Here is a 13,057-nt window from a genome sequence, read left to right as displayed (position 1 = left end):
AAGACTGGAAGAGTGTTTATGGAAGGGGAGACCAACTTCATGGCTTCAAGTGAGGGAACTAAATCTACCAGGTGTTTGTTGAGAGGAGAAAAAAGTAATCTCGGAGGAACCGGCCGGGCCTCTCAGCGCGGCCCTGCCAGCTCCCGAGTCGCCGCCACGCTTCCCGGTGCTCCCGACCCGAGGCTTCCCCTCGCCCCTCAGGCCGACGCCATGAAGATCAAGGATGCCAAGAAACCCTCTTTCCCATGGTTTGGCATGGACATTGGGGGAACTCTAGTAAAGTCTCGTATTTTGAACCTATTGATATCACAGCAGAGGAAGAGCAAGAGGAAGTTGAGAGCTTAAAAAGTATTCGGAAATATTTGACTTCTAATGTAGCATATGGATCCACTGGCATTCGGGATGTACACCTTGAACTTAAGGATTTAACACTTTTTGGCCAGATTTCCAACTCATGACCTGCCTACTTTTATCCAAATGGGAAGAGACAAAAACTTCTCAACATTACAAACGGTGCTGTGTGCTACAGGAGGTGGTGCTTACAAGTTTGAAAAAGATTTTCGCACAATTGGAAACCTCCACCTGCACAAACTGGATGAACTTGACTGCCTTGTAAAGGGCTTGCTGTACATAGATTCTGTCAGTTTCAATGGACAAGCAGAGTGCTATTATTTTGCTAATGCCTCAGAACCTGAGCGATGCCAAAAGATGCCTTTTAACCTAGATGACCCCTATCCACTACTGGTGGTGAACATTGGTTCAGGAGTCAGTATCTTAGCAGTCCACTCCAAAGATAACTATAAATGAGTGACCGGGACAAGCCTTGGAGGGGGTACCTTTCTGGGTTTATGCAGTTTACTGACTGGCTGTGAAAGTTTTGAAGAGGCTCTTGAAATGGCATCCAAAGGTGACAGCACCCAAGCTGACAAATTGGTCCGTGATATTTATGGAGGCGATTATGAAAGATTTGGTCTGCCAGGTTGGACTGTAGCATCTAGTTTTGGAAATATGATTTATAAAGAGAAGCGAGAATCTGTTAGTAAAGAAGATCTGGCAAGAGCTACTTTAGTTACTATCACCAATAATATTGGTTCTGTGGCACGAATGTGCGCTGTTAATGAGAAAATAAACAGAGTTGTCTTTGTTGGGAACTTTTTACGTGTCAATACTCTATCAATGAAACTTCTGGCATATGCACTGGATTATTGGTCCAAAGGTCAACTGAAAGCATTGTTTCTAGAACATGAGGGATACTTTGGAGCAGTTGGTGCACTTCTTGGGCTGCCAAACTTCAGCTGAAGCATCAGAGGTTACTCTGCTAATGAATGTCATCCTAGAGGAACTAAAACCAGAGGCATTTTAACTGCATTGTTTGTCCTTGGAAACCAAAGGATAAAAGAATTTCACTATTCCTGTTAATTTTGAATGTCAGAATGGAAAACTCATGAATGCCATATTAAAAGAGAGAACTCTGTAACATAAAGTATTGTTGAAGTGTTTTCCCTTCTGTATATAGCCAGTGTTCAATCTTTAAATGCAGTATAGCCTCTGATTATTGAGCTTCCTCTCAGAAAGATTTTCTATTTATTTTATGTAGCCAGCATTGTAGTACTGTATGCTTAAGACACAAATCTTAAAAAGTCTCAGAAATGTTTCACTTATGAAAAATAATTGATTTTAAATATTCATTTTGAGTCCATTTTTATGTGTTATGATTACTAGTAAGCAGACAGTAATATACCCAGTATGAAAATTCATTGTAATGGCAGTCAGAGATGATGGTTTTATGTGATTTTAGAAATGTTAAGGCAATATTATTGTAGTTTTTCTAACACATCCTCCTCAAAAAAAAGCATGTTCTATGTGATCTTTGCCCAAAAGTATAATTTTCCTCAAATGCCATAATTTAAATGAAATATTATATGTTACCCTGAATTTTGGAATGAATCCTGAAAAATGCACGTTTGGTGACATCACACTTTCTGTATTTTTTATTTAATCAACACATTGAAATGTTTGTATTTTTAAATTGAAAGTTTACTTACTTATTTTTGAATCTGTCTGATAAAGTCCTTAGACTATTATTCGAATGGGATATGATTTGAGTGAATCAATAGTTCCATGCTCTTTTTACTACTAATTTATCATGCCCAAATTTAATATATTTCTTATTCAATATGAACCATGAAAGCTAAAGATTTTTATTCTATTATGAACAGCATCAGAATCATTTATTTTAAATGGGTGTTTTAAAACTGTGGGAGTCTGAGGCAGTATTACAGAATTATTAGAGAATCAGTGTTTTCCTACATTTGGTTATAAAAGCAATTATAGTTTAAAATTTTTAAATCATTTTGCCTGGAATTTATTCTCCATTTTGAATTCATATTTTAAATGTTATGAAAATTACCAGCTTTTACATTGACAGTAACTAACATTTTGTGGCTTAGTAGTTAAATGAAGTTGTTCAGGTCTGTTGCTTCTTCCATTTTAGGAAGCAGAAAGACCTGAGGGATGATTCACATTGCCAGTAAACCTGGGTGTACTCAGAAGAGGTTAGATTTCAGAGTGTTACCTTGTGTTTTTACAGATCCCAGAGTTGCTCAGTAAAGATGAGTTTCAGTAGAATGTCAGAGATACTTCATGAGGATGTTTCGTATAGTATTTATGGAACGGGCATGTAAAAGGTGTTATGATTTTGATTTTTCAGAAATTTGAATTCAGGTTGCTCAGTAGCTGTTCTAAAAGTGTTCTGACCACATTTCTTGCTTTAATGTTTCCATTGGTGTGACTGGCTATTTCAACTGCAATGCCATTGGTTCTGTTTATTTTGAATGTTTCTAATTTGGATGTTTGTGCAGTAAAAATGTCCATGAATAACAGTAACTATGTTTTATACCTGTGGCAAACTATGCATTATATGCTGTAGGTTTAGGGAGGTCTTTAAGAAAAATTGGAATGGTCAAAGTGTTTTAAGTTAATTTGATCACTGTACTTTGGTTAGTATAAGACCATGATATTCTTTGAAACTAAAATTACCTGCTAAAAGGTATGTAAAGTGAACTACCATCTTACCCCTATTGATCATTAGCTTTTTCCATATGTAATATAGAATTACTGAATTGATAATGGGAAATGCACAATTGTGATAATAGAATTATTTACTTTTTTCTTTCTCTTTTGGTGGGGAGCGGGGACAGTACTCAGGATTGGACCTATGGGCTATGTACCACTCAGCCACATCCCCAGCCATTTTTATCTTTATTTTTGAGACAAGGTCTCACTAAGTTGCTGAAGCTGGCCCCAAACTTGTAATCCTTCTGCCTCAGCCTCCAGCCACTGGGATTATAGGCATACACCACCATCCTGGCTTAAACCACAATAATACACTTTCTGGTAATTTTAGAAGGTCACAAGAAGCAAATGAAAACAATTTTAATTATGTGTGTTTATCTAACATAGTATATCCAGTATTTTATTTCAACATGTAATCAATTCAGAATATATTTGGGAGTTTTTCTTTTTTAATTTTTGTAGTGTTCAAAACCTGTGTATATTTTACACTTAAGCAAAGCTCAGTTCAGACTGACTACATTCCAGATGCTTAGTAGCCACACATGGGTAGTGGCCACTTTAGTAGATAGTGCACTTCTAGAACTACCTCTTAAAACTGAACCCGATCATATGTCCATGTATGTGGGCTTTTTATAGAATGATTGAGAAGAGGAAAATTGGAAACCTCAGTTTTTACATAGAAAGGGATTTAAAAAATAGCTTGTTTGGACTAGTTATTTTACACAGATAAGCTATTTATGACCATTCAAAAAATATCTTAGAGTGGTATCCTGTCATCTCAGTGTAGTATGATTTTTCTAATGATAAAACAAAATTGATTATTTAGTGACTTAATTTCTAAAATTCTAACTGAACATTGAGTGGCCGATTTTCAGGATTTTTTTTTTTTTAACTAAATTTCATTTCATGGTTGACCGTGGTACATTCAGAGATTAACTTTCAAGTTTAAATTTCATCTTTAAAATTTCTGGATCCAGGGGCTGAGGCTGTAGCTCGGGGGCAGAGTGCTTGCATCACATGTGAGGCACTGGGTTAGATCCTTAGCACCGCATAAAAATAAACATAAAGGCATGTTGTCCATCTACAACTACAAAAAAAAATTTTTAAAGAAAATCCTGGATCCAGGTACAGTTGCTTATGCCTATAATCCCAGCTCCTCTGAAAACTGATGAAGAAGATCATGAGTTAAGTCAGCCTGGACGATTCAGGCTATCTCCTATCTCCAAAAAATAAAAAATCTGATAACTTTTTCAAATGCAGAGCATGCTATCAGTTTGTTTTGGGGCTTGGTAAAGAATACCAGATCTAGGTCTAGAACTTTTCACCACTACCACTCCCCCAGAAAAGATTTCCTTTTCTCTACAAACTTTTAGTTAGAACTAATGACTTTCAGTTCTGTACCCAGACGTCTCCAAAGACAAAGTATTAGTAGGCTTGCCTCAGGTAAGTTAAGTTGGCAGTTCTTTGCTTGGCTGCTCTAATTTAAATATTTAGGATAATGGGTCAATTCTTGGTTTGGGTAAAGTCAGTGCTTTTGCCAATAATATACATGATCATTGAAAACCTGTCCAGACAGAGGTTCCAGTTATTTGCCAAATAGTCCCTGAAAAATCCTGAGTTATTTTTGTCTTTGGAAAAGTGTATATGTGATTGCCATATTTTAATTGCCGGTTCCTGAAAGACCAGTCCTGTAGCTGGAAGGCTGGCAGCTCAGTGGAAGGCTTTTCCTCTTTTTCCAGTAGTCCATTACTTGCCTTGATTTTAAGGTTGCATTCTTGGATGGAAAGCTCAGCAAGGCTGTAGTTTCTAAATGCCCTTTATAACCATTCTGCTTGTTAGAAACAAATATTTTCATATTTGGTGTTTTTGTATCTTCATTCTGTTGAGCACTTTATGCTTTTAGTGTATTGCTTTTGAGAACTTAATGTAGAAATTCTTTCTTTAAGCCATTGTAAAAACTGATAAAAGGATAATGAAAATGTGTTTATACTTTTGCATTTAACTTACTGTCTTGTAGTGTATGTAAACAAAATATTAGAAATATATTGCCTTTTTGTAATAATACTTTTTTTTTGCGGTGCTGGGGATTTGAACCCAAGGCCTTGTGCTTGTGAGGCAAGCAGTTTACCAACTGAGCTACATCCCCAGCCCATAATAATACTTTTTGACCTTATTTAAATAATGTGATTGCCTGAAATATCAATGGTGTCTTATTTCTAGTTAAGTTTGTTTATTCTAGTATGTTTTAGTCTATCACTGAAGGAATGTAGCCAACTTTTCTGTCATCAGATAATATTAGTCTGTATTACTGCCAGTTTTCAATATTTAAGAGAATAATTGTATTAAATTCGCTACTGAGTCTAACAATAATCAGTAAAGACAAAAAAAGTGAATAATTTTTTTCTTTGAAGTGTTTTGATAGCCCATTCAAAATAGTGGTGGGGTGAAAAGTGAATCATCCTAACTTTTCTGCTAGAATGATTTCTCCTTCTAAAAAGTTCAGGCATCTTCTTAAAGTAGTCCTGTTGTTTTGCATATTTGTCTTAAGTATTTAGTGGATGTGGGATCATAATTTGTTATTGTTTTCGAAATTGTGCCAGTCACTGGTCTGGCCTTTTTGAATTTGTCAGATGGGAGAATTGGGTTGCTGACAATGGAAAATGCCTCATTATCATCACGACCCTGAGAAGACAGTTACTTCCTTCGTGGCAGTATTGGGGATGGGGATAACTAAATATTTTCATATATTTGGTATCATGTTTTAGAGTTAATTTTTAGTGCTTACATAATATTTTTGTAATTGCTACCTAAATTTTATTGGTATGTGTTAACAGGTAGTAGGTTTTGGATTCTCACCAAACCAGTGAAATGATATTCTTGTAATATGTAACTGCCTGTGGTAGCTAAGTAGATATACCTTAAAGTATATGAAGGGTATTATATTAAAGTATGTGTATACACCTTAATCTGCAAAGGCATTATAATTTATTATATGAAAAGAAAGACATATCATTAATATTCATAGGTGGGGGGTGTAGCCCCATGGTAGAGCACTTGCCTAGCACGTGAGACCCTGGGTTCATTTCCCGGTACCAAACTGTGGGGAGGCTTCTGTGCAGTTAAACTCAGATGTTAAAATATTAGGTATAATTGGGAATTGTCTTGATGAACATTTTGAGCTTTTTGTAGTTGTTGTTTGATTGGTTTTGGTTTTCTTCAGTGGGAACAGATGTGAATGAACATGAACCCTTCTGGATTCATTACTTTTACCCAGCACAATTCACAGCAAAAATTATAAAACAGGTTTTGATTGCCTGTAATAAGGTTGAAATGGATTACAGCCTTATTCTAGCAAATATATTGAAGACCTAAAATACTTTGTCCATAGAATTGTCTGAGAATGACCAGATAGACATGCACATGACATTCCTACTTTACTCTTTTAGAATTAAGGTGGTAGTGAGCTGATACTGGAGTTTCAGGTACTTCTGTTAGTTTTGAGTGATATGTTTGAGTAAAAATTGATTTTTTTTCCCCATAAGAAAATCTAAAATATCTCGATTTACTTTCTAGCTCCTTTTGTAGTCAAAGTTTATTTTTCTTTAGATTTTGCTGCAACTGCCATTAATTTTAAAAGAAGTAATGAGGAATGTGTTTTTCAACAAAAGTTAAAAAGTAAAATTTTTTGAATTGCTTAAATATATAAATAATCCAATTCTAGGATATTGCAGTAAAGTACAAGAAGTTCCAGTAGCTTTCAAAGGAAACATTTTATCTTTTACATGATTTGTAAAGTATATCCAAATAATGTAAAATAGTTTGAGATTATTTTGGCTTTACATCATGTTAGAATTTCATCTAGATAGCCTAGCAGCTCAGTAGTTACCACAGATAATAAGCCATTTTGAAGTTTGCTACTTTTTTCCTGAGCGGCCCCTTTTAGTGTACAACATTTAGAAGGAAAAGGTAACTTCATAGACCTAACACCAATATCCATGCTTTCTTGTCCCAAATACGGTTAATGGCATTAGGATATAAGTAATGTTAAGAGGGTTTTATCATTTTTATACATTGTGTGCATTTACTTTTGAACTACAGTGAATTTTGACATTTTTAACTGAAGCTGAATGAACGGCATTTGTCGATTCTGCCCAGTTAATTACCACATCGTATCTAGAGAGTGTTTTGGGGACTGGGGATGTAGCTCAGTAGTAGAGCACTTGCCTAGCATGCACGAGGACCCAGATTCAATCCCTGGTACCAAAAAAATAAAATAGGGGATGCTTTTATACTCTAGTGTAGGAAACCTTTAATTTGGGGGTTAATTTTACTTACACATGCCATTTCAACTTCAGTTGCCTTATTCTGTCTCTTCCATTATTCTTGTCAGATCTAAGCTTTTTCATATCTAAATTTTTTTTTCTAAATTCTTTTAACATTGAATCTGTGATGTAAAAAATGTATGCATAATAAACTAAGTTATAACCTACTGTAACCTGTAAAACATTTGTTGTAAATTACGTAATTTATTTTTCCATTTATGTAGTTTCTTATGTAAATTTAAAAAATAATTGGTTGTGGCTTGTTCTGTAAACATTCCCATATTCTTCATGCTTCTTCGCATGAAATATTCAGTTTTGCTTATTTATATTAAACTAACTTAAGTGTATCTGCCCTCTTTTCTGTAGTTTTTTTCTAATTTTGTTAATATTCTAAGTAAATGTTAAAATTGTACCTTTTATGTCCTACTTCCAAATAAATTCTCTTCAGTTTTTACTATATGTATCTTTTATTACTTATCTTACTGTACGTACTTCCACATTTTCTCTGTGATTAAATGTAAGGTTGTGATTTTCACTAAAATTAACCGTAGTAGAATGTAAACTGTGAGAGCAAGGACTTTGTAAAGACTTGTTCATCTCTGTATGTCCAATACCTGGTGCACAGAAGCATTCAATAAACACACACCTGTTGAACAAATTAAAAAAAAAAAAAAAAAAGTAATCTCAACTCAAATTTGATAATCCGCAAGTATTCTCTATCAAGAGAGTTTTTTTGTTGTTGTTGTTGTTGTTTTCAGTACAGAGTGGATTGGGGAGTGTAGCTCAGTGACAGAGGTAAGGTGTAGCATGTGCAAGGCCCTGGATTCAATCCCAAGCATGCACACGCAAACACACACACACACACACAAAGAAAAAAGATAAGGAAGCAAAAGAAAAAAAGTGTATTTCTTCAACACAAAACTTTTGAGAAGGGTATTTAATTTTTATCTAAGCAGAATTCCTGTATTATTTAAGTATTTGTGGATTGGGTATAAAGACAGTAAGATTGATTATCTATAGGAAGTAAATATTAGGAGATGAGTTTTTTGGGGAAGATAATAACATGACATTGATAGTTCTTTATTTCAAGTCTTATAAAAATGTCACATTTTACAGTGTTTATTGATGGCAAGGTAAGATTCTGTCAATAAAACCTTCTTCTTCCAGTTTTGAGGTATCCCTCTCCTTGGTATTTATCCAAAAGAACTAGAATCAGTGTACTATGATAATACAGGCCTACCAATGTTTGTAGAGACACAAAAACCAAGTTATGGAACCAGCCTCAGTACCCATCTACAGAAGACTGAACAAAGAAAATGTGGCATATATACACAATGGATTTTTATCCAACTACAAAGAAGAACAGCAAATGGACAGAAATGGAAAACATCATGCTAACTGAAATAAGTCAGACCCAGAAAGTCAAAAGTCAAATGTTTTCTTTTGTGTGGAAATTATTCAGAGAAAAAAAGAAAATGAATAAAAAAAAGAAATCTCACAAGAATAGAAGGGAAATAATACAGTTATGGAAGGGGGTTGAGAGGGAACAAGAAGGAAAGGGCAGGGGGATGTACTGGGAATAAAATCTACCAAATTATGTTACAACCATGTATGACTATATCACAATAAATTCCCTTTACATATAATTATAATGCACTAATTAAAATAATAATAATAGAAGGGAGATCAGTAGAATAGAGCAACTGGATCGGGGGAAGGGAAGAGGGGAGGAATATGGAAGATACTGGAGATTGATCAAATTATGTCATGTGCATATTTAAATATGTCATAATGAATTCCACCATTATGTATAATTATAACACTAATTAAAAATTTAAAAAATTAAATTTAGAAAAAGAAAACACAGGAAACTAAGTCAAATAAATTTGTCAACATCTAAAATATGTAAAAGTATTGGACATCATATTATTACTATCACCACAAAGTATTTATTATGTTTAGTATTCTGCTAGACCTTGTTTGGAGAATTAGAGCATAGTTTTTTTTTACATAAAATACTCTAGATAGGGTCATTTGCAATATAGTTTGAAGTATTTCCCACATTTCTAATTAAGTACATACTTGTAATTGGTCATATGTTTGGAAAATTTTGGTCCTAATTTCTGAGAAGAAATCAGAGCTATGGTTCAAGAAATATCTTGCTTCCAAGTCTGGAAAGTCACAAATCAAAGAATCTTAAATTTCAAACTGGCCCTGTTATTTATACTGCTTTTTTTTTTCCTTTTGTGGTACTGTAAATTGAACTCAGGGGTGTTCTACCACTGACCTATCAACCTGATTCCTTTTTATTTTTTGTTTTGAGGCAGGGTCTTAGTAAATTCCAGGCTAGTTTCAAATTTGCCATCCTCCTGCCTCAGCCTCCAAGTCACTGGGATTATAGGCCTGTGTCCCAGCACCTGGTTTTATCAGCACCTCACTTTATCCTGCTTTTCAAGGAAATTTTCTGAAATCTTTGCATCCATGTTAATAAAGAAAAGTTTGTTGATAATCCACATAGCAATATTTTCAATCTTTTGCTAGAAAAAGTTTTCACATAGCATTATGACAGCTTTCTTCATTTATATATTTAGGATAATGGACTGAAAAATTAATAGCATAGAATATATGTTAAATATTTAATTTCCAAAAGTAGAAAATGGAAAGTTCATTTTAAGGAACATTCTATTAAAGAGAAAAAACTAAATAAACGTTTCTAAAAAGCAAAGTTTTGCTAAGAATCACACTGTAATGCAGTCAGTATAAAATAGGAAGTGTTTGATTTTGCATTGATAAAAGTGTACCCTTCTGATATGACCTATATTTCATAGACATTTAATTGTACTTTTATCAGTTTTACAGCATTGCATATTTGTGTGTGTGTGTGTATGTGTAGATACATAGATAGATAGATATGCCATGTAAAATAAGAATTTTATTTGGGTGATTATTTTAAGCCATCTTCAAGTTAGTTCTAGACTCTAAAAGTTTTATTAAAAAGACAACATTGTCTATGTGATGTAGCATGATAATCTCTCTTGCTTAAGCAATACAAATGATATTTGCCTCATTTCACATGAAGCAGGAAAGGGACAAAGCTTAATTGGAGAACTAAAAGAAGGTATGTTGCCAAAACTTATTTAAATTTATTAATTGATTTCTGAAATAAATTACCAATAGTTAATGTATGCCTTTCCTTGGATTGGTTAATAGAGTCTATATTAAATATTTTTCTTGCACACTCCGAAAGAAAGATGTGAAAAATTCTTAATGAAGAATATACTTATTGTTTATTCATGCCCCATAGCTTTTAAAAGCTCAATATATTTATTTTTCGGGATTGACATTTTTTTCACTTTTGCCACCACTATGAAACTGTGCGTTTCACATGAAATTGTTCTTGGAAGACAAAGGCATCACCCACTTCTCTCTGGTTTAAACCCCAGACTCACCTGGTCAAGCATTTCAGATCTCCTGTCATTGACTTTGTCACTGGTTTACCTTTTGCTTCAGGAATATTGCAGAATCCTTAGCAAGGAATTAAAATACCTAAACCTTCTGGATTCTCATGAAGTTACACAACCTTCCCTCTTGCTCTCACCTGCCTCTGCTCCTTCATTCCAGCTTCTAGTTGCGCTAGATCACCTGGGATTCCACAGGTATTCTTCCTCACCTCTCGGTGTTGCCTGCACCTCTTCCCTCTTTCTGTCATACTTTCTCCTTATCCTTCAGGTGTCAACACCTCCACTTGTAACACAAGACTGCACAGAGGTCCCTTCTCTGTGCTCCAGTAGTGCCCTGTTGTATACCTGCCAGAGCCCCCATGACTGCAGGGAAACTCTCTGCTCATCTGTTTCTCAAGTTATGCATATGGTTGTTGAGGGGTAGCTTCATCATCTTCATTTGTCATCCTAGTGTTTGTCATAGTACCTCAGCTCTTGAATTAATGAATGAGGAGTGGAAAAACCTGAAGCTCTGATCCCCAGTCATGGTGATAAATAATTCAGCATGCAACTCTGGGCAAATATATTTCATAGTAATTTTGTAGACATATTTTTTATTCTTATAAACACCAAAAAGTCAACTTATTTTTTATTGACTCATGTTAGATGTGAAATCTTTGAGATACATAACTTCATTCTTATTCTTTCCATTTGCTGCAGAATTTGAATCTAGACCCACCAGAACCTCTGCCCTAAAATCTTCTAATAAGCCAATACAAGATCTACTTTTGGAAGCATCACAAGAATACAGAGATTTTTAAGGAAAAAAATATGATTTAAAAGATAATATTGTATTTATCAGACTGTGAACATAACATTTTGTTTCCCATTAAAGGTATCATGTAAAAACTTCAAGGAAAATGTTTGTATCATATATGTATGATGAAATTCATAAAATATTGACTCTGTTTCTTGGCATCTATAACCAAATTTGAAGTGCAAGTACAAACCTGAATTATTGAGTTTTATGTATTCAAACTCCCCAAATGCTAGCTATTTAAACAAGGTAGTACTATTTTAGTTAGTACTACCTTGGTGGATTTAAATATTACATTAATGATGAATTGGTTGTATTATACTAATTTTATCACCAAATATGTAGAGATTTAGACAGATATTGTTTTGATATGCTAGTACTGTGATCACTACCAATGTTTATTATAATTATTATAGTGCCATCAAACTTGTACACTTGTAATTTTTTTATAATTTTAGGCACTGACTTACAGTTCATGTGAGGATAAATTGCTGATATTCACCCTCATTCATGGTTCCTTAGTATTTCCTGCGAGTCAGAACATGCTGCTAACTACATTACAACCTTGAAAATGAAAAAAGGCAGAACTCTTGTACAGTGTGCCTCGAATGGATTTTTCTGCTTTCTTTATGATTGGAACCTGACCACACACTTTTTGGCAAGAGTATCACAGAAGTCGTTCCATACTTTTCTCTTTGAATCCCATCATATGACTTATAATTTCAATTTCCCCATTAATGATGATGTTAACATTGCTCACTAACAGTGCTATTTGTGAGGTTTCTCTTCTGTGATGTTGCTCTTCCCTTTGTACATTATTTAGTGCTCTGTGGGGAGGTAATTTGAAACTCTGTTCCTCATTCAACTTTCAACTTAATTATTTACTTGTATCTACATAAATATATTGTTTATTGTATTGAGTATACTATAATTTGTTCACATCAAATTATATGGGTTTGATACTCAGCACCACATAAAATAAATAAATAAAATAAAGGTATTATATTCTTCTACAACTTAAAAAAATTAAAAAAAAAAAAAAAAAGAATTCCTGGGCTGGAGTTGTGGCTCAGTGGTAGAGCACTTGCCTAGCATATGTGAGGATTTGGGTTCGATCCTCAGCACCACATATAAATAAATGAATAAATTAAAGGTATTGTGTACATCTACAACTAAAAAAAATTTTTTTAAAGAACTCCTAGAAAACATTCCCCAAATGTTAACAGTTAACTACCTTTGCTTTATACCTTTTCCTCTTTCTAGATAAATATAGATATAACAAAACTTTTCTCTGAACCATTTGTGAGTTGCAGACACAATTCCTCTTTATTCCTACTTGTATTTCCTAAAAACAAGGACTTATCTAACTATAGTGTAATGATCAACATCAGGAAATTTGGTTC

At 34.1% G+C, this 13,057-nt stretch overlaps 1 protein-coding gene across 1 annotated transcript; it reads left to right on the top strand.

Moving 5' to 3' along the window:
• Positions 1-446: 446 nt before the first annotated feature.
• LOC306659515 (pantothenate kinase 3-like) lies at positions 447-2,230 on the top strand. The gene has a single exon (XM_079137137.1). The coding sequence runs from the start codon at positions 895-897 to the stop codon at positions 1,297-1,299; it is 405 nt and encodes a 134-aa protein (XP_078993263.1). The 5' UTR covers positions 447-894; the 3' UTR covers positions 1,300-2,230.
• The last annotated feature ends 10,827 nt before the right edge of the window (positions 2,231-13,057 follow it).

The sequence above is a fragment of the Sciurus vulgaris genome (genome assembly GCF_902686455.1).
Source record: "Sciurus vulgaris genome assembly, chromosome: 4".
In the NCBI taxonomy this organism is placed as follows: Eukaryota; Metazoa; Chordata; class Mammalia; order Rodentia; family Sciuridae; genus Sciurus; species Sciurus vulgaris.
The sequence above is the reverse complement of the archived record's forward strand: the minus strand, read 5'-3'. Positions and strand labels throughout refer to the sequence as shown.